Source organism: Lissotriton helveticus, chromosome 7 (assembly GCF_964261635.1).
Source record: "Lissotriton helveticus chromosome 7, aLisHel1.1, whole genome shotgun sequence".
Classification (NCBI taxonomy): Eukaryota; Metazoa; Chordata; class Amphibia; order Caudata; family Salamandridae; genus Lissotriton; species Lissotriton helveticus.
Window position 1 is genome coordinate 544343679 of NC_136068.1, and position 26231 is coordinate 544369909.

Genomic DNA, 26231 nt, shown 5'->3' on the forward strand with positions numbered 1-26231 from the left:
GCCAATGGTGAGGCCCTGACGACCTGGCGCATCAAATCGCTCATCCACAATATCTCACATATGCATGGTAACCCCAGCATCATACCGCACGCAAAATTGTGAAGCAGATATAGCTGATACCTTTACATCACCCTGTGCACTGGTTTCAGAGATCGCGTCCACTCAGGGCAGGGGGCTTAAGCACGACGGCGTCCACCAGATCCACAAGATCCTCCTCGAAGCCAGCAAAACCTCTGCCGACTCGGACAGGGATGATGGTTAGACCGGAGAAGCAACAACAGAAAATCAATTTCGAGGCCAGAAAAAACCCTAAGAAATCGGAACAGATGGCTGAGGGTGGAGAACAGTCTGAGTCAACGCCCAACTCTAACATGGAGAAGATACTCCAGGCGATCCAATCCAACCTACAAGATATTAATGGGAAGCTGGATCACTTAACATGCAGAATGGATGGCATGGCGGACAAAATTGAAAAACATGGCGAACGCCTGGACGCGGCCGAATCTAGAATATCGGAAGTTGAAGATGACTTGAGAGCCACCTCAACCAAATGTGCGGGTATGGAACGAGTACTTGAAGTAATCCGAGTAAAGGAGGAGGAATTGGAAGCGCGTTCTAGACGCAACAACGTACGCACCACAGGAATACCAGAATCGACAAACACGGGCCGAATGGAACTGTTAGTAGAACAACTATGCTCCGAATTATTCGGCCCCCGAGGCCCTTTCTAACGTCTTCATTGTGGAGAGGGCTCACAGATCCCTAGCGCCACGTCCTCCCCCAGGGGCCACTCCAAGGCCCATAGTGGCTCGGATATTAAACTACCGTGACAGAGATACCATCCTCAGATTGGCACGCGAGAAGGGTCCCATCACACATCAAGGGAACAAATTGGAGTTCTATCCTGATCACACTGTCGCAGTCCAACAGGCTAGGAGAGAATTTGCATCGGTGAAAGCCAAGCTACGAGAACTACATGTTGAATACTCGATGTTGTACCCGGCGCGACTGCGCGTAACTTGGGAAGGTAAAGCAGTTATCCTGTCCACGCCGAAAACCGCGCAGGAGTTTGTTAAAAAGGCAGAAAAACAGGCAAAAGCCAGAGCACGAGATGACCAACAAGCAAACTCGGATTAAGTTTCACCGTTCCAGCATATAGATGACTGCCTATCCAACGGTAAGGTTGAACTACTTGCATTTATATGAGAGGTAACGGACTTTGTGCGAACTTCTGGGATGTGTCGGACTATGTCTCACACTATGGGGCGCGACCATACAGGTGGGTCCGTCACTGACCCAAGACACTAAATGACACTGCACGGTCCCAAAGACAAATGCATAATGCCTTACTGTAAGTTTTGGATTATTAGTACTATAAGGGACTGTACAGTACACAACGGCACTCTGCTTTATTCATAATGCCTATGATGCACAAGACCAAGTTTTGGGTTGATATATATGATGAACAGTCAGTACAGGCGGGAGAGGTGTGGCGCCGCGGCCAGGGCGACTGACGCTGGAATCTGGGGACCACGGTTCGATCCCCGGCTCCGGCGGCAGGTTAGCCCAGCACCATGTGACTCTGGGCAATAGCTCGCTTAATCTTTCCAACGGCCCCCCAGCGCCTAGAGACCCTTACGGGTGATTGTGCGCTTTACAAATGTGGACTTTACTTTACATGTACAGAGACGTTGTTTCTTTATCATATCTGTTTCCTGTCCCATGCACGTTATTTCGTAGTTAGCGGGTTCAACATCTGTTCTTTTACATATGCAGATCACAAATTATTGGCGTATCATTACATCTGACTGGGTACATATGAAATATACCGAAGTCTACTGTTTCATTTTTGGATGTTATCATGATGAAAAATGTGCCTTATTGCTATTGATCAAATTACATCCTATGCTACATTTTGATTAACCGTATTAATGCTAGAGACCGTCCAACAGACGTGAGATGGTGCTTTTAAGCCCAGTTCGAGTGTTGTTGGGGAGGACAGATAACTTGCTACCATTCAAACTCTGGTATAGTTGGGGCAGTATTACATGCCAACGGGTTCCACATAGCTCAAATTCATGTGTGTATTACTGTTGATATTGCCGATCTACATCTCTGTGTAGCTGCGCCTGTTGGTCGAGGGAATTTGTCTCTTTATTGCTTGCTCCTCAATTGATTCACATATTTTGTGTTTGACATCATGGGTTTACCGATAGGTTGTAAGATCATTACACCATAACGCAGCCTGGCACTCAATCAAGAGGGGCCGGGTAATACACAGTCACAACACTTATGTAATACTAGATTGCATTAGAGTCGTCCACATCCATTAAGTTGGATGCAGAGTTGTGCCCCGAGCGGACCTCCGAAAGGGAGTTCCCCACAAAAGTTTTGTTCAAATGGGAGGAGCATCTACTCTTTCCAGGGTTATCATTGGTTATTTCAAGGGTAAAGGGATTCGGCATGGTTGGGTTGCTGAAGTGGGTGGGGGGAGGCTGGGGGGAAAGTTTGTTACTGTTATGAGACCAACTTACTTGAACTTCACAAGCGGATTATATGAACAAGGACTGTTGGCTACTGGGTTGTGCGCACCCATACACGCTTTTTGTCAATGCACTCGTGCTCATGTTTGTAGAAGAATGTTGGCACTTATATGCTCACCTTTCCGATGTCTCAGATAACCACCAAGTCAGACAAACAGCACATTAACCTTCTCACATGGAATGTCAGAGGCTTCACGAAACCACAGAAAATACGACAAATATTCGCATATTTGACTAGATGGGATGTGGATGTAGCACTAATACAGGAAACGCACATTGCACCTAACTCTCATCAATCACTGGGCAAGAGATGGGCGGAATCATCCTACTCAGCACACTACTCTTCCTACTCTAGAGGGGTGATAACTGATTCGCAAGGGTACCAACTTCACGCAACAACAGGTTATACAAGACCCGAACGGTAGATACGTCGTAGTGACTGGCATGTTGAGAGGGCAGAGACTCACGATAGTAATTGTATATGGTCCAAACACCGACGCGCCCGAATTTATCCAGGAAATATGGGGAATCCTCCCATCTCACAGAGACTCACACATATTATGCGGGGGTGACTGGAATGTGGTATTGGATGATACCTTGGACAGATCCCCTAACTCCACAGAACCTCACAAGCAAGCAAATTCAAAGCTCCATAACATGCAAACTGACTTAGCCCTAACGGATCTTTGGAGACACAAATACCCCGGGACCTCGGGGGCAACACACATAGCTGCTGCCCATAATAGCGGGTCGCGTTTAGACTTCTGGCTTGGCTCTGATAACATGGCGTTGTGGGCTCAAGATGTCCAGATACTTCCTAGATCATTATCGGACCACAATCCAGTTCTCCTTAAACTCACTCTACCACACTACACTCCTCCTCCCTTTAAATGGAGATTCAATTCTCGTGCCCTCACAGACACAATTTATGCACACACCATACTCAAGGCGATCAAGGAGTACTTCCAGATAAACGAACCAGTGGTGGAGGACCCATGTCTACTCTGGGAAGCTTTCAAAGCGACTATTCGAGGGGTGTGTATGGGCACTACGGTGGGCATCCTGCGTGACATCAGGCAACAAATACGACGCTGTGAAACGCGGATGAGAGAGATAGAAACGGCCTACGAAACCACACAGAACGTTACTCTGCTAGCAGAATTACGCTTATTACAAACAGAACACCAGAACTTTGTGGAAGATGAGATAAAGTACATGGACAAAAAACACAAAGCCAAAGCATTTAGGGAGGGAGGGAGACCGGGCACGGTTCTAGCGGCTAAAATATGTGAGGGCAAAGGTTCAACACCCATTTTAAAGATCAAATCGGGTGAGAACGAGGTTAAAACACAATCGTCCGATATTCTATTCTAGACTGTTTTGTAGACACGTACGGGTCATTATACAAATCTCGTCCCATTGCTCCTGCAGAAGAGATTTTACAGTATTTGGATGACGTTACAATCGCGTGGTTATCTGATGGTCAGAGGGAGTACCTTGCGGCTCAAATTTCGGTAGAGGAGATCACTGAGGTGATTAAATCACTACCCAATAATAAAGCTCCTGGCCCAGACGGGTACACAAATGAATTTTATAAACAATACGTTGATATTCTAGCCCCACACCTGGCAGCAATGTACGGCACAGCCTTTGATCAAGAAATCCTCCCCCTCACACTTAGGGAAGCGATCATCATTGCATTGCTCAAACCCCACAAAGACCCGGATCTTTGCGATTCCTACAGATCGCTATCCCTAATTAACGTTGACTCCAAGATATTAGCCAAGATTCTTGCCGTCAGACTCACACCTCTGATGAATAATTTGGTACTCCCGGATTAGGCAGGCTTCGTACCTACACGTTCCACTGCACACAACACAAGAACGCTTTTCGCCCTCTCTCATTATTTACAACCATCCACAAAGGCAGTTGCGATAATGCTCAATGCCGCTAAGGCATTAGATTCCATAGAGTGGAGTTACTTAATAACTATTCTCCATCGAATGGGATTCCCTAGAAGGTTCATTCAGTGGGTAACGCTGACTTATACCAAACCTTGTGCTAGAGTCCGTGTAAATGGTTATGTCTCCAACAGCTTTGAGATAGAACGTGGGACCAGACAGGGATGCCCACTATCACCCCTATTGTTCGCTCTGGCCCTCGAACCACTAGCATGCAGGATCAGGCAGAAATACAAGACATCAGCACTGCGTTTCTCATCTAGACCACTGCACATTTCATTATTCGCTGATGATATGCTAGTCTACGTGCGTGCACCCGAAATACACCTCAACCCACTCATGAGAGAGTATGTAAAATTTGAGGGGCACTCGGGTCTGCCCATAAACTGGTCTAAATCCTACATAATCCCACTCACTGATCTGGCCACCCTCGTGACCTCGGAATACCCACTGCAGTGGCAGGAAGACCCGATACGTTATCTGGGGGTCATGTTCCACAGAGATCCTGAGGTCGTGATTAGAATGAATTATGGGACGACAATTTCCAAGCTGGAGGATAAGGTGCGTCAATGGATACAACTACCCCTGTCCTTAGCTGATCGCATCGCGATAGTTAAAATGAATATTTTACCTAAACTACTCTACCTGTTTAATAACATTCCTATTACCCCCCCCGGCGGAAGTGTTTCGTAGGATTAAATCACTAATATTACAACTAATTTGGGCGGGCAAACAAGCACGCATAGAACTCCAGACCTTGACCCTCCCATACCTGAAAGGAGGATTTGGTGTACCAGATTTTCTCTTATACTATCTATGTGCACAAGCGCAATATGCCGCTTACTGGTACCACGAAGTACCATACCTCACCCATACGGCAATAGAGGAGGACGACGCAGCCCCAGTTCTCCTCACCTCTATTCTTACACACAAACGGCCGCCATTGCACGCACAAGATATAAATCCAGTGGACACTACTATCAATGCATGGCACAGGTTGTGCCAGATCACACACACAACGCCTCTATATGCTTCAGCACTGCCACTATCACACCATCAGGCACTATCGGTCACCAATGAAAAGGTAGGGATGTCTTTATTACAACGGGTGGGAATGGTGCATCTGGGTGATCTCTTTCATGACCACAAATTCCTTGATATCCCTGACCTAACTTATATACAAAACAAATCTCAGTTGTTTCACTTTACCTAGTATAGGCTGAAACGGGCTATGAGAGAACACTATCTTTCCTTCCCCGATGAACCAGAGAGTTTGGCTGCCTTACAGCTGATCATCACATCCCAAGACACGTCACATCTAGTCTCAAGACTATACACAGCAGTACAGGCAGAACTACCACACACAACTGAGAAAGCCATGGAGAGATGGAACGTAGGGTTAGATTTCCCGCTGACAGTGCAAGAATGGCAACAGACATGTTCCCTGATCAGTATCCTCACTCCTAATGGTAACCTTAGAATAATACATTATAAATGTATTCACCAGGCATACTATACACCTGCACGCATGTTGAGGTTTGGTCTGCAGGACGATGATAGATGCAAAAGATGTGGTAGAGAGGGAGCAGATTTCTTGCATTTGGCTTGGTTTTGTTTCGACATCCAGTTATATTGGGTAGAGGTATTCCGCAAGATTTCCATAATGCTGGATTCGGAAATTGAATGCATTATAAGGGTTGGCTTACTGGGCATAACCTCACAATTTAAATCCACCAAACGAAAGTTCTGTATGATCTCCTTACTGCTAGCCAAAAGCACAATGCTGGAACGGTTCCCTGAAACCGACCATACCGAGATGGTTAAAGGATATGGCTGGCTGTAGAGACAGACTACTTACATATGAGGAGGATCTTCCCGCACAATCTAGACCCAAAGACTTTTGGTGTTATCTGACAGATTACCTGGACACTTTGGTGGATGTTTCAGAGGAAGAGCCGGCGAACAACACACAGGTGGTTGTATTGTTGGGTGCAGTCCTCAGTGCTCCAGACACAATACTATGATTGTTACTATTCACATTCTTTGTGTACCATCCGTCAAACTCTACTGGTCTCAGTTAAGGGTTTTAAATGTTTGTTTTCAGGTCACACTATGTACACCTTCAAAGTTTAAAATCAAGACTCAAGTGTATGTTTTACGCCGCCGGACCGCATGTTGTCGGCTGATGGGCTGTGTAATAACAATTTAATGTCACGTCATACTCATGTTTATAGCCGGCCTCAGGGATGTAGGCTCCTGGCGGTGACCTTATTCTTCTTTGCTTTAATAAAGGTCTTGGAAATATATAAAAAAATATATATATATTGACACCAGATGAAGAGACCGTGCTCAAGCTGGGCCTAACTTTTTGTCCCACAAGCAGCTATGAATACACACAAACACAAATTGATTTTTTTAAATGTATTCCGAAAATCAAGTTACTGAAGTTCTTTAAACTAAGAACCCCTGGAGGACAACCACTATGGGGTGCAACAAGGGGTTCAACAAGAACGCAAGAATCAGAAACAGTAACTATCTGGGACTTGGACACTCTAGCGATTCTTGAAGAATTGAGCAATGAAAATAGTACCCAGCAGGTGCCACAAAGGGATAATGCAAAGAGCAGTTGAGATGAGAATTACACAAATAGGGGGAAAAAGCCCATTTAAACCATTGTCTCGATTCTGCCCCCAACTGCCCACCGATGCTATCGACATTTTCTCAGATACTGTGATCTAAGAACTCCAAACCTTGAGAAGAAGGGAGGAGGACCTAAAAGGAAAAATGAAATGGAACATGTCCTTCAACCATAGGAAAGCCATACAGAATCTGGAACAAGATGTATCAATCATAATAAAACCATCTGACAAAGGTGGTAACATTGTCTTACAAACCTGAGACAACTACTGCAAAGAAGCTCTACGACAACTTCAAGATAAAGACAACTATGCCCCTACCACGGAAGAAGAGTACAAAAAGAGTATTCAGGACTATGCGTATCTCATCAGCAAATGGTATGAGAGAGGAATCCTATCAAGAGAAGAATTGGTATTCTTACAGAATAGACATCCCAAGATCCCAACTTTCTACCACCTACCCAAAGTACACAAAGGTGCTGCTAGACCACCAGGAACACCGATTGTGTCATCGATAGGAGGATTTCACACGACCAAGTGGTCATGTGATCTTTTCTATCGACCACAGTTCCCACAGTTCGACATCGGAGGGCATTCGTCTACCAACCCCCTAGTCACCCTGAAGTGACCCAGACTCTGTCCCCTCTGCTTTCAGGTTCTTCTCACCTCGGATCCAGGCTTGGATTCCACCGGACACTTTTCATCTTCCCGGCAGCAGCACTTCTTTGAGTCACGCCATTGAAAACGACGAAGATTTCCAACATCACTTGACACCTATGCACCCGGCTCCCCAGGGATAGGTAACACGGGTACTTCGGTACTCACAAGGGTGCTGGCCATAGAACCTTCTATGTTCCAATGGGTTTGCTTGAAGTCCTCTCCGAAGTGTCCTTAATCTTTAATTTTCCTACCGCGACTTTCCCATAGAGTTGTACCGAGCTCACGTCTGTGTTCTCACACTGCACCCATCCTCTGTGGGTCCACTGTGTCACTACTTTGGGTGGTTCATTGGGGTCCCAGTAATTTTACGTGTTCTAGGCATTGTGTCTAGTTAAGTCGTGGTTGTTATATGACTTTCTTAGTATATGGATTGGTCTCCCCCTGGGCCCACTGTGTATTGTGCTATTTACTGTTCTAGTGATTTAATATTGTGTGCTTGGTGCTCTAATCTCATAAAGAGGATAGTAGAGAGTGTTTAGTAATAAAAACATATATTTTACATATCTCTTTTTTGGCTCTCCTTTCATTTGGTTATTCAGGAGGTTCTAATCTGGTAAAACAAGCTGCTTTGCATTCGTTCGAGACTTAGCCTGAAGGCTGCGCTTCACAGCTACCACTAGGATAGCTTTCCTTAAAGGTTGTGTTGGACTTGGCCCTTTTTGCAGGGTCATCCCTGAGCTTTTTGCCTTCCTCCTATATTTTTTTTGACCTGTTGTTGGCTACTTTATGACTCTGGGCACTTTACCACTGCTGATCAGTGCTAAAGTGCATATGATCTCCCTACTGTAAATGAACGTATTATTAGTGACTCCATGATTGGCTATTTGGATTACTTGTCAGACCCTAGTACAGTGCACTGAGTGTGCCCAGGGCGTGTAAATGCAAATGCTGCTAGTGGGCTTGCAGCACTGGTTGTGCCACCCACAGAAGCGGCCTTGTAAAACGTGTCTAAGGTCTGCCATTGCAGAGTCTGCGTGCAGTCTGGTACTGTCATGCTGACTGGACAAGTGCACCCACTTGCCAGTCCCTAAACCTTCCCTATTCTTCATATCAGTCATCCCTATGGTAGGCCAATGGGCAGGGTGCATTGTAAGTATAAGGTAGGACAAGCCCTGATGTGTGTGGCATGTCCTAATAGTGAATTACAGCCATTTTTGTGTTTCTCTATTGCAAGGCTACCTGTTCTCCATAGGCCAGAATGGACTGTTAGAATTATTACAGGTTATAATCCTAGCAGACTCTGAACATGGTAGAAATTCGAGTTTAGTATGCCTGGACTCAAAATAATAAAATACATCTTTTAGTGAAGTTTATTTTAATATTCTGTGTTTGAAAATACCACTTTTAGAAAGTAGGTGTTTGCTTGCCTAACCATTTGAGCCCGCCTCTGCGAGGTTGTGTATTCCTTGTCTGGGTTTGTGTGTGACAGGGCTGGGGAATTCCAGGAGACAGGTTGGGGCTGCACGTGGTGAATAGGGAGATCTGCATCTAGATGGGAGGGAGGAGTTGCACCTGGGACCTGAATAAGGCTGGGCCTTTCCTCTACAATGCTGGCTCCACCTCCTGTGGTGCGTCTGATGTCTCTGCCCTGCACACTGAAAGAAGGAGGAGGAAGGCTGTCAACAAAGTGCTCCAGGACTGTATTTGCTTTCCACAATGCTGGCTCCACCTCCTGTGGAGTGTCTGATGTGCCTGCCCTGTACTGTGAAAGGGAAGGAGAAGTCTGGTAAACAGAGTGCTTCAGAACTGGATTGAACTGGGCACAGGCCCCTCTCCCCTCAGAGAACAAAGGAATTTGGGGTATAAGTATTGGGACCCTGATCCCATGAAATTAGATCACTTCTGGACTTACAAGACAAAACCTCTGCTGAGGAGAAGGAACCTGAAGAAACTGAGGAGAGACTATTCCCAAGCTGAAGTGCTGCTTGGGGGATTGGCCTGTAGTGGTTGCCTGACTGCCAAAGCGAGGAGAAAGAACTTTGGACTTTTCTTTCAACTTGTGCAAAGATCTCCAAGGGCTTGGAAGAGAGCTTGCCCCCCTGACCGAAGTCCCACGACCAGTGGACTTCACTAGCCTTTGTGAATTGGTGCTGAAAACAAGTGTCTACAGAGGCAGGGAGCTGAGACCGACTCTCATGACCGGCCCGGTGTGTAGGCACCGCATCAAGCAACGTCCGCATCAAGCAACGTCCGCGTCGAACAACACAAGCTCTGCGCTCACCGACTCCGTCCTGATGTCGTCACCGAGCCGTAGCATGCACGGCGAATGGAAGGACGTCGCGACGTGCAACGCCTCGCTACACCGACTCAAACTGGTCTGACCGACGAGGTCACTGCTGCTGATTTCGAGTCCTATGACCGCACTGGAGTTGGGCACTTCCTCGCACGCTTCGTGACACACCGCCTGATTCGCACCGCTGTCCGGACTGCTCGACGCCAGCTCCCGAACTCCGGCTCGTTCGCCGCACTGCAAGCTGCAAGCACCACACCGAAGCACCGTCTCGCCCTGCAACGCAAGCCTTGGATCCACCGACTCTGTCAACGGGCGGCTGCCTGCACAGCATCGAGGTTCAACTCGTCCTGCAACGCTTCCTTTCTGCACCGCAACGATCACCGGAACCGGCTCGCACGTCCGTGCCGGCCGCCCCAAGTAAAAGGTACTGTGACTGAGTCTGTTGACCATTGAGTGGGCCCATACCGACGCGGTCCACTGGATTTGCTAGACTCTGTTATTTTTAACAACGCCGTAGCCCGTCCGGGCTACCGACTCGCATAGAACCTTGATTTAAGCCTTTTTAACCAGAACTCTTGAAAGCTATAGTACTTTGGATTCTTTTTGGCGTTTAACGGTCTTGTGGTAACTCTATATAAAGTATAACTTATTTTTGATATAAAACCTGTGTGGTGTCCATTTGTAGTGTTGTCACTGGGTTGCTGTATGTGGTCATAAATGCTTAACTTACACCGCTTCTAAAATCAGCCTTGACTGCTTCCGCCACGCCACCTAGAGGGTGAGCAGGATTTATTTTAGGAGTGTAATCCCCCTTACTCCGACTAAAGAGGAGAGGGTCGCTATTTGTCACAAGTACCTACCTGCGCCAACTAGAGACAACCAATTCTAACAGGCAGTCTTTGACCTAATCATCAATAAGGGTCGTTTGTACTGGTGCAAGGTGCCCACTTTAATTAGTGGACAGCATATACCCGGCCAACTTCTCACAGTATCAAACATGCTCTGCTGTTCATTGCTTGATATATTTCTGCAGCATCCATCTATTTCTCATCAGAATGAGGCACTGCACCCTTCATGCCAAGTTCAACAATCTGTCTCCTTTCTCTGTCCAATCAAAACACCAGAACACCTACGGATCAGTGTGGGCGTGTGTATGCACGTGCGTGCGTTTTTTTTTTTTTTTAGGTGGGAGTGGTTATTGGAGTTGTTTGATGTTGTGCCCGAGTAGAATTTATCTGAAGTTCAGGGTCGCCCATTTCTATGCCTCATGTGTGAAAGTCCAAGTAATGCAAATTTCATGCCTTTATGCTGCCTGCCCCCAACAAAACAGAGGCCTTCCGACTCCAGTTGACAAGACCTGCACTTTGCCATCTTGAGGAGTGTTATAACTCAGACCCCAATCTCTCACTGCACACAGAAATACAAAACCTAAAACGTTAAAAAAAAATCTGAGTTTACAATTAGTGGCACCCTCTATAATTTCCATTTCTGGCCTCGCACAAAGCACTGTGTTTTCATGAGATTGAAGGACAGGAAAATGTGTTTGTTGGGGTTTACAGAGGAAGTAGTGGGTGGGACTGGGGATTCAGGAGACCAGGGATCCAGGCTCGGTGGGGTTTTGTGTGGAAAATGCAAATAGGAAATGTAGGGAGAGGAACAGTCTCTCCCATGATCAGAGTAGCCAATATTGCCTTTTTAAAGAGAGTCTTCTGCATCCTTGACTAATACATGTTTTGCTGTTTCTACTTAAACTCCTTCAGAAATGCCATCGACGGTCACCCTTTATCACTCTTCCAGCCTCATACTATCTCTTAGGACTTCTTTCTCAAAGCCCCACATGGAGCTAACAACCACCATAAAATAGTGGTTGTCTTGCAGCTTTCTTCAAACACACAGCACTTACTGATTGATTCTCATTTTATTTTTAAAGAAGGACCAGTTGAAAAGAGACTCAACAATAAATCTATAAAAGCTACCCTTTCTTGCAGTGGATATTATTTCAGGACAGCTCTTATTCACGGCAACTATAGGTACTCATCTCTGATTCAATGGATAATACTCATTCAGCCCTGAAAGGGGAACCTCTCACCAAACAAATTCACTCTAATGGTCCATTCAGCAATCATGTGAATATAAAATGTTTCTAATTACTTTACGTGGGCCCAACTGATTTAGTACTGAAAAAAGGTTTCGTTATAATAGAAAAAAAAGTTAACCAACATACATCGCACCCTGTGCATTAACATTCAATTTTTAACTTTGTTAGCAGTCATGAGTGATTTGGAAAAGAAGTAGCGCTTCACCCACCTTGAGAAATTCTAATGAGTCCTGCTCCTTTAGCCTGCTCTCAGCTTCATCCAAAGTGTTCTGGATTTTTTCGCAATCTTCAGCTATCATGGCCAGGTGTTTCTTCATCGTCTTTTGGTTGGCGTCGTAATGGCTCTGGATCTCGTTTAGCATTTCTGCCTTCTGGTCCTTCAGAGCCTTGTGTAACTTATCATATGCTAAGGAGATAGCACTTTTGACATTCAGTGTGTCCCACTGGAAGAAAACATCCATTCGAATAAATGCATAACTACAGAATATACAGAAAAGTTTTATCTTTATTTTTATATTGTTGACAGTTCTATGTATGAAGCCCTAGATTTCAGTTGGTTGAAATGCTACCCAGAATTACGCCAGTGGTTTGAAAGCATTCCTATTATCATCTTTTGCATGTTTGAAGTAACACCCTAATTGCCCATTTCCGTCACTCCCCTTTGGGGGATTTGTACAATAACTTGATTTTTAGTATGAATCTGGGTTTTGCCAATGATTTAATTAATAGACCTGCACCCATGCCCCACACTTTTAACGGAAGGGGTTGCCATACTACCATAGATTTTATTCTTATATCGAATAGCCACGCCCATAGATTGAACTCATTTTATGTGGATGATAACTCTCTGAGTGACCATTACCCACTTTGTCTCTCAGTTTTAACACCATCTAATAAACTACACAGGCAAGATGTAACAGACCAGATTTTATCTGACATCATTATTAATAAGATAAATTGTTATAACCTGCTATTGTCGAAAGTGGACTCTGTGGTTAAAGTGATACGCAAGTGTAGCTCAGCCGTTGACACAAGTTTGGATGAGGCGGTAACTCCAGCTGGCATTCTCTCATCCTTTAAGTTAACATATGAGGCTATAAGAGATTCACTATTTGTTTCAATGAAAAACAAAAATAATCCTTGTGGTTGGTTTGACTCAAGGTGTTCTCGGGCTTACTCTAATTTGAAAAGGGAACTACATAGGATTCCCAAAAATGTTGATAACATAGGAAGGGTAAGATGGGATTATAGAGTAGCCCTCAGGGAACGAAAAGTCATAGTGAGAAATGAGGTGTGGGAATCCCTCCACGCAGCGTCCCTAAGGGGTGATAGTTCGGCTTTTTGGAGGGTGATAAAAACACCCTTTCTGAATTCCAGGGAGGCGCTGTCTGTAGAAGTCGCCATAGCCAAGAATCAGTGAATTGATCACTTCTCGAGGGTGTACAATACTGATGGAAATATTGTTACCACCCCCGAGAATACACACAGGGAAACTGTTACTAATCCTGAGACCATGTATTTCGACCGAAGGTTTACACTGGAGGAGGTAATTTACGCGCTTGCGGCGAGCTCGGGGGGAAGGCCCCAGGTCCGGATGGGGTCCCCATAGACCTCTTTAAATCCAACACTGAACTATGGGGACCAATTATTACCCAGGTTCTAAATGCTAGTTGCCTCGCTCCCTTTCCAACTACATGGGTGGAATCAACCATCGTTCCAATTTTTGAAAAGGGGGATCGTCAGGATCCGAAGTGTTATAGACCCATACTTTATTAGATGCTCTGACCTAGGTGGCTGGACGTATAATACTGGAACGTCTAAGTGAATGGGCTGAGGAAAACAACATCCTGGCCGATATACAATATGGTTTTCGAGCTGGACGGGGGACAGTGGAGCAGAGTTTAAATGTATCTATTTTAGTGGGCAAATAGACGAGAGTAAAAAAAGGTAGATTGTTCCTGGCCTTTGTTGATCTTACCGCCACGTTTGACTCTGTAAGACATGAGGACCTGTGGGCTATCCTAGAACAGCTTGGGGTAGATACACAAATTATCCACTTCCTCAGACGCCTTTACTGTGATGCTAAGGCGCGAGTACGTTTTGGTATAGGTGGAGAACGCACTGCCCCAATCCCCAATGGAAAGAGGGTCAGGCAAGGTTGTGTCCTAGGCCCCTTCCTTTTTAACATTTATATTAATGGTTTATGTGACGCATTAGTTAAGGATAATAAAGACTTCCCACAAATAGCGGCACGCCCCATTCCTGCACTTCTTTTATGCAGATGATGCAGTTTTCATGTCCCACACGCAAGTAGGTTTACAACGGGGTTTAAACAGTTTTACTAAGTTCATGGGTCAATTGGATCTTAAGATGAACATCTCTAAGACCTACATTATGAGATGTGGGCCCGGGAGTCACATATGTAGCGACATATTCCTGGAGGGCCAGAAAATTGAGCATACTATAAGCTTTGCATACCTAGGAATATTGTTTGATCGTAATGATTCGTGGACACAGGCCATCATGTCAAAAAAATGTACAATGGCTAGATCAACGATGGCCCTTGTAAACTTTGCAAGGAAACTAGGGAGAAGACCCCACGGGAACTTATGCAGATTTACAAAGCAAAATGCGTCTCTGCAGCTATGTATAGAGCAGCATTTGGGGTTTTGTGGAGACTCAGTCACTTCAAACGGTGGAAAATATCTTTTTGAGATATATTCTAGCAGTTCCCAGTAGCACGTCTGCATAGGTCTGCCACTCAGAGATGGGTATGCCTTTTATTTCAGACTTGTTAAAAATGGAGCCAATTCTCCTATGGCACATAATATGGACTAAACCTGAGACCAAGCTAAATCAGGATGTTTTAGCAGATAGCTTAAAACTTGAAGGAGCGTTATTGATCCCGTGGCTGAGGTTTATTAGAAATTTTATGTCTGATCTAGGCCACTTAGAATATTACAATAACCCGAGCTCCATGCAGTCGAGCAGTAGAAAGGAAATAAAAAAACAGGGACTACTTCATCTGGACTCTATTAGATTGGCAACTGAGAGTTTAAAGCCAACCGTCCAGCATAATCAATCGATTTTATCCTCTTTTAGTATTCAGTCTTATTTATTGTTTGTACCTGGTTTAACCCGTTTTAGATGTAATATTTTCCACAGGTTAGTGAGCTTCCCAGCTATGAATGATTGGTCGCGAACATTAGGATTGTGCCCGTGCGACAACTGTTCGGATCAATCAACAATACATGTCTTTTTATTCTGTAAGTTCTACAGTAACCTGAGGAAAGTTTGGATTGCCCCGATCCTAAAGGAGCTGGGCCTGAGACAATGCTGTCCTGTACTGCTTGTGCTGCAGCTCCTGGACAATGTACACAGAGTCTGGAGGATAGGCATGTTTTAAAAAGAAACTACTTAGCCACAGGAAAACTATCATTTTATAATCATGGAGGCTACTATGATTGTTTGTAAAGTTGAGATTTTAATGTAATTATGCACTGTTTATAATATTTAATATTTTATAGTTTTATAGAATGAATTGTTTATATATACTTTTTATGACTGTCTCAAAAAGCAATCAAATAAAGTCTCTTTGAAATGAATTGAATTGATGGGTTAGAATGCAACCAGAGCGATTACCAGTGGATCAAACTATTTGCAAGCACTGCTTCTTTCCCCTTTTGAGTGTTAGCTTTATATATATATATATATATATATATTTGCAGATACACACATAACTTCAGCACACAATATTCCATATGTTGGTAAAATCCAAACAGTAAGGATTAGTCTTGAAGTCAGAAGATTTCTTTAATTTATTTGCAGGTCAACTTTATCCAGTTTTCCATCTACTGATGACAGCCGACACATGTTTCATCACACAGTGACTTTTTCAAGGCTTGAGTAAGACTTGTCCACACGAAGAAAAAATAAAAAACTTTTTGATATCGGGAAGGCACTTCTTGTGGTTGCCTCGCACTAATCATGTAGCTCATGTAAACAAATAACTTCTCCAAATGTAGCCATTCAAGAACATTTCTGGTATTCTCTAGTAAGTGACACTTCCTCAACTGGAAGAGTCAAATGTTTCCTAATTAACCTGCACAGACATAGGAAGGGGCAAAGCAGGTGTGTTTTACAAAATGTTGCTCTTAAAGAACCCTGGTGCATTTTTGTATCAAGCGTTGTCTTACTCCAACATCTAGTAGGGGCTATAACAAATTTAAAGCAATAGTTAGACACACGGTTACAATCATAAAGTTGTAAAGAGTTGTTCAGGCTTTTTTCTCTTTCTAATGTGTAATTTTGTTTTGTTTCCATCGTAGAGTCATCACAAAAGACAGGCGCCGGAGTACCATAAAAGGTTAAGCGCACTTAAATGCAGGTAAAGGGCATTACACAGATCCGTCCAACCGACCCAATACCAGGAACCGGTGAGAAATGCCATGTGCTTCATAACAAACCATGCACGGACTCATGCAAATGCAGGCCTTGGAGTCACTCATTACTCTAACCCCTACAAGGCTTAACCAGTAAAACCCACAACCAGTACAGTGAACACGGATACAGAAGACCATTTCTGGCTAGGGGTGTAGACCTCAAAGGTTGCACACTTCCAGCCACAGACACACAACAGCCATGGTCATGTAAACACCAAGAAGGAAAAGAAATCCATGGCCCCGGACCTACAAATCGCCCTTTTAAATCTATCCTTAAAAAACACTATTAGGAGGCGTGGCTAAGATGGCGGCCTGAGAAGACGCAGGGTCGTGAGGTTACCCGGCCCGAATCTCCACTGTGGCGCTTAATTAGCACTTAAGCCCCCCAAGTTGGAGCGAATTGTACCCGACGGAGCAGGGGCGACAGATGCCTGTCTTTCTTGGGCGGAGAGGGGCGGCGGAGTCACACCCACGCAACACTCTTGCCCCTCTAGAGCGGGGTCCCGCCTGGCGACGGAGAGTAATGGCGGCCAGGACTGCGGAGTGATCAGCGCAGAGACTCGGTTGAGACAGCCCGCCGGGGCGACAGCCACCACGTGGGCACCAGCTGGGGCAGCAGCCAAGAACCGGTGAGCAGCGTGGGACTGCAGTGCTGGTTGAGTGAGGTGTGCGGCGGAGCACGTAGCCAAGCACAGAGGCAGCCCCATCCGCCGCGCCGTAAAAATCGAGCCCCAGGCCTTGAGGCCTATCACCGGAGGCAGTGTATCGGCCCTCCGGAGCCACGACCAGCGGCGCAGGGACTGGTGCAGCACGCCACCGAGGGTCGCCCACATTGTATGCAGCTGACAGGAGCCGGCAGAGAGGCAAGCGGCGGCAACGTACTGACAGCACGGCGAGGTGAGGTGGGTCCAACCGGCGGCAGAGAAGGCGCCCATCCGGGCAGCGCGAAACTTTAGCGCCCGGCCTTAGGGCCTACATCGACTGGTTGGCCTGCTGCGCTAGCTTCGGTAAGGCGGGGAGTGGAGCATCCAGCGTGACGGGGAAGGTGCATCAGGGCACGGCCTGGAGAGCGGGGCGGAGGACGGTGCCCCGGGAGTGAGGACCTACACAAAAGGAACGGAGGTGCCTGCCCAGTGTTGCCAGCGCTTCTCAAGAAGGACGCCTGAGCTAGGTGGGACAATTCAGGGTGTGCGCCGAGCCCGGCCCGAGTGGACTCTAAGGGGGTGAAGTTTGATTAGCCCTGCCCTGCTGCGCGAGGGGCCTGGAGCTGATGTCCGTAGTGCTTGCCCTCCATAATACTCGGAGCGCAACAGACAGGGCGCCCGGACGGGGTGGCGCCGAGGACACATTGGGGCCCCGACTTTGGCCGGAGCTGCGTGGGCACCAAGCAAGTTTCCACACATACATCGGGCGGACCCCGCACAAGCTGACGCGCTCCCTGAGGCCCCCCGGAGATAGAACAGGGGACGGAGGGGCCCCCATCACTAAATCGTTTGGCCAACGCGGGGCGCAGGAGCGGACGCACAACAGCAGTCATGATGGTCAAGAGCACCCCAGCGGCGGCGAAGGATTCTGCAGGGCAGGAGGACGGAGGGCCCCCATCACTAAATCATTCTTGGAGACGCTATTTAACTCCTTGCGAGAGGACTTCCAGACCCTAAAGCAGGACATGGCGGGAGAACACCGTGAAGTGCACCGAGATGTAGACGGCTTGGGGGAACGAGTGGCGGCGGTGGAGGAAGCGGCACAGAATTGGGGCGAGGAGGTAGAACAACTGCAGCAAGAAGTCATCCGCCTTCGTGAACAACAGGTCGATCTTCAAGCGCATGCGGAAGACCTCGAGAACCGCTCTTGGAGGAACAACATACGGGTCCGAGGCGTTCCATCCAAAGCAGAGGGGAACAGCGTCACTACCTTTCTACAGGGTTTGTTCCGGGAAATCCTGGGGGAAACCGATGACTTCGAAATACGCATCGTCAGGGCGCACCGGGTAGGCCTGGCGCGCTGAGCACCTGCCCCCCCACCTGATATCCTGGCCTTCCTACCTGATTTTCCTTTGAAAGAAAGAATTCTAAGAGAGGCGCGACAGAAACAACCTCTCCAATTTCAGGGCAACCCAGTGGCACTATACCAAGACCTATCGACCGCCACCCTGCAAAAAAGGAAGGCATTCAGGGTGCCCACTACGTTCTTGCGTGACAAGGGGATTCCTTATTCCTGGGGCCACCCCTTCAGGCTAATCTTTAAATGGAAAGGTGCCCTACATCAGCTCAGATCTCTACGAGACACGTGTGCCCTGCTGGACATTGACCTCGATGAGGACATCCGGCCGGAAGAGGCCACTCTGCGGCCCCCACAGGAGAAGGCTCTGCGAACCTCGCAGGATGGCTGGCAATGAGTGGGGGGCAGACAGTCGCCCAAGGCCAATCTCAAACCAGACCCGGCGACAATGGCACAAGCACAGGCAATGGCGTTCCAGGAAGTGTCTAAGGACACAGCGGCGTCGAGCTGATGCAGCAACGGAAGGGGGGGCTCTTCTTTGCACTGAGCCCATGTGGGTCTAGGGGGGACGGGCGAGGGGGCCAACGAGGTCGCCACTGCCACATACTCCTCCACGTGAACACTTCCACAGGCCTGGACTGAGTATCCATAGGCCTGGGACAATGACTCACACCTGGAAGTTCTTGGTTGGGGTTAGGGAGGGAGGGAGGTGGGTAGGGGGTGGTGAGGCTGGGGGGGAGGCTGGTGGGAGTTCTTGTTGAGGTTTGGGGGGTAGGGGACTTCTGCCGGGGTGTTCTCGTTGGGGGGGTCTGTTTTGGGGGAGGGCACTCCTCTGTCCACCTTTTTTTTTGATTTAGTTCCCACAAGCTACACAGGGTGGCTGTCGGGCTCCATCCTCCCGGGCGTCAGCACACCATGCTACGAGTCAATGGTTGAGGGAAGACGACTCATTCACGACTTAAGATTCTCTCCCTTAATGTGCGAGGGCTAAACAACCCCATAAAACGACGTGCTGTCTTGTAGCTTTTATAGCACTCCACAGCAGATCTCTGCCTCCTCCAGGAGACTCACCTGGTACCTAAAGCCCAGCACCGACTTAAGTCCTGTGCCCTACCCACACAACTGTTCTCGTCCTCCTCCAAGAAAACGGCAGGGGTGGTGATACTGTGGTCCAGATCATTCCCGGGCAGGGCACTCCACCGAGAGGCAGAGATAAAGGGGCTGGTGTAACGGTTTCTGGTGGCGGGCCAGATTCTGGTGGTGGGCTCTGTATACGTACCCAACGAGGGGCAAGAGGTCTTTCTCCAGAAAGCATTAGCAGCGGTCACGGCCAACACTGAACGACACTTACTGCTGGGGGGGCGACCTTAATCTAGTCTTCCATAACACGACGGATCGCTCCTGCCAAAGGTCGGATCAGGTAGGGGCGCTTTCCAAGTCTGGACTTGCTCACCTCCGGGATCTGGGCCTCATTGACTTGTGGAGACACTTACACCCACGCAGTACAGCATACAACTATTACTCAGGGGCCCATAAGACCTATGTCAGGCTAGATTACTTTCTCTGCTCCTCCCCACTGGTACCGCGGGCGCGGGAGGTAGACATCCTGCCAGCATCACTGTCAGACCACTCCCCAGTGGTGGCCACCTTCTCACTTCCAACCGCACCGCCACCGCAGCGACACTGGCGTCTCAGGGAGTCCCTCCTGCATTTTCCATCGACGGTGGACCGGATTAAATCCGCTATCACACATTTCTTATCCCACAATGACAACTCTGAGACTTCACGGGCAACACAGTGGTCCGCCCTTAAGGCAGTTTTGAGGGGCGAATTTATATCTATCGCAGCGGCCAATAACAAAGAACGAGCGCAGAAACGGGTGGAGATTGCGCAGAGAGTAGCTGAGCTGGAACAAATGCACCAGCGTACTGGAGCCGCGCGGGCTTGGTGCCAACTGTGCTCCCTAGAGGAAAATGTTAGCAGCACTGGTCCGAGACAAGGCAGAATATGCGGCCCTCCGCCTTCGCCATGCCTACTACGCTGGGGGGGATAGATGTGGATGCCTGCTAGCGAATAAGCTGCATGAGCAGCGTCAGAGGCAAGGGGTGCAGGCCATACACACCGCCCAAGGCGACTTGGTCTCAGACGAGGTGGAAATTGTGGAGGCCTTCGGGTGTTTTATGAGACCCTATATGCAGGCGACTACCTTGACCCGCAGGCGGGCCAGGGATACCTAGAGAGTGCGCACCTCCCCTCCCTGAACCCAACACAGGCAACATTCCTGGACAGGGCCATCGGCCTGGAAGAGGTGGTGTCGGCAATCTCGCGCCTTAAACTTGGGAAATCCCCCGGCCCAGATGGGTATCCGGCGTTTTTTTACAAAATGTTCTGTCACCAGGTGGCCCCTCTGTTGCGCGATCTTTTTAACTCTTTTGCCCAACTGGGTGCGATACCTGCGGAACTCTTGGAGGCGTCGATTACGGTCATACCGAAGCCCGGAAGGGACACAACCCGCTGTAGCTCGTATAGACTGATTTCGCTTTTGAACATTGATTTCAAACTGTATACGAGCATTCTGGCAGGAAGGTTAGCACCTTACATGCCACAGCTGGTGGAACCGGACCAGGCAGCCTTCATCCCTCAGCGCCAAACCAGTGACAACACTAGGCGGGTCCTCCACCTCATTGAAGCGGGGTCACGCACGCGACAAGACTGCATGCTACTGGCAATTGATGCCTAAAAGCCCTTCGATAGGGTTCCCTGGCCCTATCTTGAACAGGTCTTGCACCTCTTTGGACTGGGGGACGTTCTCTGTACCCGTATTCTGAACTGCTACAGGCTGCCTAATGCGGTGGTGCGCGTTAATGGGCATACATCCTCGCGCTTCCCGATTGGCAGAGGGACCAGACAAGGGTGTCCTCTCCCCTATCTTATTTGCTCTGTATATGGAGCCGTTAGCACAAAGGATTCGGCAACATGCACTTATCACGGGCATCAAATTTGGGGACACACACACACACAAGATTAGCCTGTACGCAGATGATATTTTACTTTCCCTCACCGATCCCGTCCAATCTCTTCGAGCTCTTTTTATTGAACTGCACAGTTTCGCACTGGCCTCCGGGTTCAAGATCAACACCGATAAGTCAATTGTCCTCAATATCTCCCTGTCAGCCGAGACGCTGGCCTCGGTTTAAGAGGAACACTCTGTGCAGTGGTCTAGCACCACGGTCCCATACCTGGGTGTCCTCCTGGGCCCCACCATCCCAGCCACCATAGAAGCAACTATACTAGACTCCGCACACAACTCCCCGGAGAGCTCCGGAGATGGAAGCGCCACTCCCTTTCCTGGCTGGAGAGGATTGCGGCCACCAGGATGACACTCCTGCCGCAGATACTATACCTGTTCCTGAACCTTTCCCTGCGTCCTCCGACAGGCTGGATCCAGCAGACGCAGTCTGAATTGGCACGTTTCATATGGCAGGGCCGTCGTCCACGTTTTAAGCAGGCCATCGCGGTTCTCCCGCCTGAGCAAGGGGGGTGGGGGTACCTGATCTACAACTCTATTTCTATGCGACACAGCTCTGTAGCCTAGTGGAATGGCACCAGTTGGAGTCTTGCAAAAACTGGCACTTTCAAGACCAGGCAGTGGCTGGCATGCCGTTAAAAGGGATTCCCTTCCTCCCAAAGCACCATCGGCCGCCTAACCTATATGCGTCCCATATTACCGGCACGGTCATGGAAGCGTGGGGTCGGGTCGCCACCAAACACGAGTTAACATCCTTCCCCTCCCCCTTGACACCACTATTTGCCAATCCCGACTTCACCCCGGGCCTAGACCCCAAGGCATTTGAGGCGTGGCAGCACTCCCCTTGCAGGACTTTAGGGCATCTTTTTAACTTGGATGGTATCCTTTCATTCCAGCAAATGAGAGGAATACGGCATCCCAGAGGGTGATAGGTTACCCTATATGCAGGTTCGTCATTGGGCTCTTCACCCACAGGTTAGGCCAGGAGCACAGCATCATCTCACTCAGTATGAGAAGTGGCTAGTCACACGCGCGTCTGACAAAAAATTAATCTCCGATCTGTACCAACACCTTCTTGTTACAAACTTTTACACTTACAATGCTGGCAGATGCCGGTGGGAGCGGGAACTAGGGAGGGCACTCACACCCAAAGAATGGCGCGGCATTTACTACAGGGCTAGACACTCCACGTATCATGCAGGCCTCACCGAAACCCTGACTAAGGTGGCCACCTACTGGTACCATACACCTGAGCGCCTTCATCACTTTGACCCCCGCATTAGCGACCGCTGTTGGAGAGGGTGTGGGGAACTAGGCACATTAGAACATCTGCTTTGGAGCTGCCACCGATTGCAGGGGTACTGGAGCACAATTCGGGATGACAGACTCACACTTAGACACCCAGCTCCCCCGCTTCCCAGCATATATCCTCCTAGGACTGCCCACGCCTTGATGTATCCCCTGAAATCATGGAGAGGTCGCCTCATCGCTATTGCACTAGGGGCGGCCACACAAAACATCTTAGCACACTGGAGGACCCCGCAGGCCCCCCCACATACAGGTTGGTTGCATAGGTTGTGGATGGTGCTCGGCATGGAGAAATTGTCGCTTGCGCTGGCAGGCAGAGGGGAGGAATTCCCGGAATTATGGCGGCCCTTTCTGACACTACTCACAGGGGAGTTCTGAGAACTGAGTTGTCCAAGATATCTGCGCCTTCTGCGTCTGGCCGACACCCCAATTCCGGAACTGAGGGATTCTGCACGCCCGCGTAAGGCCACACCTTGCTGATTCTTCCATCTGCTCCTTTTCCCTTCTTGTTGGGTTTTCCTTTTGATTTGTGGACAGAGGGGGAGGGGTGGGGGGGTAGGGTGGGGGGCGTTTTTATTCGTTTTTGGGTGTTCTACGCGACCTGTACTGCTGACCAGCTCCTAGCAAGTACTTAGTAAGATTGTCTTTACTGAATTGGAGTCTGTATCGCGATGTCCGAAGGGGAGCTTGGGGTCTTGTTTTCTTGTTTTCCCTGAAATTTCAATAAAGAGATTTAAACCATAAAAACACTGTTACTGCACAGCCATGTCCCCTTTATCTTCATGGATGTAAATGTTCACCGTTTGAGAAGGTGAATGTCAACGTGCTCCCCAGAGGATCCCCAAAACTGACAATAAATATCTCAAATAGGCTTTGGGGAGAAGGTATCGAAAATGATCATCTGAAAGCGGACACACCTATAAAAATCACACACACTTGACAAGGGGCTTCAAAACGATCATCCAGATCTGGACCTGTATTCTGTATGTATAGGGCTTCTCAAGGTGCTAACCGGTAAGCCACAGCCACATACAAGAGACTCATGAACCCTAGTTGGTTAAGAGCTTGAAAACAACCATTCCCAAACGGCCACATCTTATGTAGGTGCAGGGTTTCTCAAGGGCCTGACAGGGGTGTCAGCAAGTTCAGAAACACCAGCCAGAGCTGCAGCCACTCACAGTGTTCCTTCTAATGTAGAACTGAGGGGCAGTAGCCACCAGATCCCAGGCCCAGCGCTTCCCACACCTCTACTATGTAAAGCTATTATGACCAACATTTAAATTCACCATATCCAGGTCACTGTTTACACCCCCAGGCAAGTACAATCCCATGAGCCCCGCCTAAAGTGTAAAACCTCCATCACCTGCCTCACCATACACCCACAGCAGTACAGGATAGAACGCATGTCATAATCAGAGCTTTGAAACAGAGTATTGCGGTGAGGCGTCCTCAGGAGCAGCCAGCAGATACTCCGCTGGGAACGCCTTTTTTAATCCCCCAATTCCAGACCCTTAGAACAGTGTTAGTTGGGGGTAGCCAGAGAGCGGTGTTTGGGGCGATTCAGGGTAATTAACACCCCACCGCTACTGTCACAGATAATGCCCCGGAATATGGGTTTTCAGCCCAGAAAGGCTGTTCCAGGGTCTATATGAAATATATGCAACAGGTTGTCAGAAACCTAACCTAAAATCCAATCTGTGGAAGACAGAATCCGAGAACCGACCCTTGAGGATGTATAGAGGGAGATTATCCAGGGGAAACAACAGGGTAGAAGAGGGGTGTTATAATCTTGCGAATCACCTGTTGCGGACATAGAGGTTATTTCTTCATGACGAGGTCTGGCGCACTCCCTAAAGAGCGGGGGTTCCAGCTTGATTAATAACTCAGCATACATTTTCAAATATAAATAGAAGGTACAAGACATCCGTACTAAAGCACAATGGTTCTTACGAGTCTTCATGGCCAAAAAGAAGTTAGACCCTGCAGACAGGGCCTGAAACTTCCAAATATCATAACAGTGCATCCTAAAATGGCATGTATTAGACCTCCAAACAAAAATTTGGAAGAGTGCCACAGACGCTCCAGGCGTTTCAAATGTTCACAGGACAAAGCTGAAAGACCCAGATACACCGAACACAAAGACAGTCTCGAAGTAAAGGCTGTAGCTGGGAAATCTGGAAGGTCATCTACAGCAAATACTTCTCAAACCGTTTAAACCGGCTCGGGTGGCTGCCTAAAAACAGGTGGGCTGGTAAGACACAAAAGTGGGCAAATAGCACCAAACAACGTAGGTTTTTAATCAGTAAGTTAAAGAAAGCCAGAATATGTGCTACAAGGAGGCTCAAAATACGCTGCCTCAGAATCAGAGTCAGCCCCCCAAAATGATTAGCTGGAGAGCTCAACTTCCAACAAAACCCCTCAATCTGAGGTTTCAGTGATGGTGTTTTAGAGGGTGTCAGAAGGTACAGGTAAAATGTACAGATATTTAACGTTACAGAGTATCATGAAGAAATCAGGTTTGTTAACTTAGAACGCATAAACTCATCTGATCATGGGCTTTTAGCCATTTACAAGGCCGTACAAATGCTCATAGAGAAGATATTACACACCGGGGACCAAAGGATTTCTTTCAGCTCCCCTTGCATGGGCAGAGTATTAACAGTCCCTTGTTCACCAGACGAACGCCTCGAGATGTGTTTGACATTGTGGAATTTTTAGAAAGCCTCTGTTACTAAGCAAAACAGAAACAGCAGCATTTGGGACCCTCAGAAGAGTCGCCATTATTGTTGAGGGTCACACCAGGGGCGATTCCAGACCTTTAAAAAGCATCTTTTACAGTAAAGTCATTGAAAAAGACCAGCGGTGGTTGCTCAGTTTAAATACCGGCACGACCAACACGTGTTTGACGGCTAGCATCACTGGATACTAATCTTTCTAGGGTGGTTGAAATCCATGCTGTGATTCAAATACCTCATAACAGACTTGTTAAGAAATATTTTTCAGTCCAGGTAAAAGTTCTTTTCTACAGCGGATGATAGAAATACTTCACATCCAGACAGCCTGTGAAAAGTAAGACTGTTTACTTTCTCCATCTTGAAAATCACCTTGACGGTATCTTGAACCTGAAGGGTTTTCTAGGAGTCAAGTATGTGTGCACCCATTACGATCACATCTGCAACACGCAGACAGCTCATCAGTGTGAAAATGCATTGTAAAATGTGTCTAAGGGAAATCGTAGTTGCCGATCAGAAGGCGAGATGT

General features: G+C 47.8%; 1 protein-coding gene across 1 annotated transcript in view; it reads right to left on the minus strand.

Moving 5' to 3' along the window:
• The window catches only part of LOC144768730 (zinc-binding protein A33-like), a 271971-nt gene that overhangs the window by 145321 nt on the left and 100419 nt on the right, over positions 1–26231 (minus strand). Inside the window, exon 4 of the mRNA XM_078652609.1 lies at positions 12401–12634. Coding sequence (XP_078508735.1) covers positions 12401–12634 — 234 coding nt within the window. The remainder of the gene's footprint in view (positions 1–12400; positions 12635–26231) is intronic.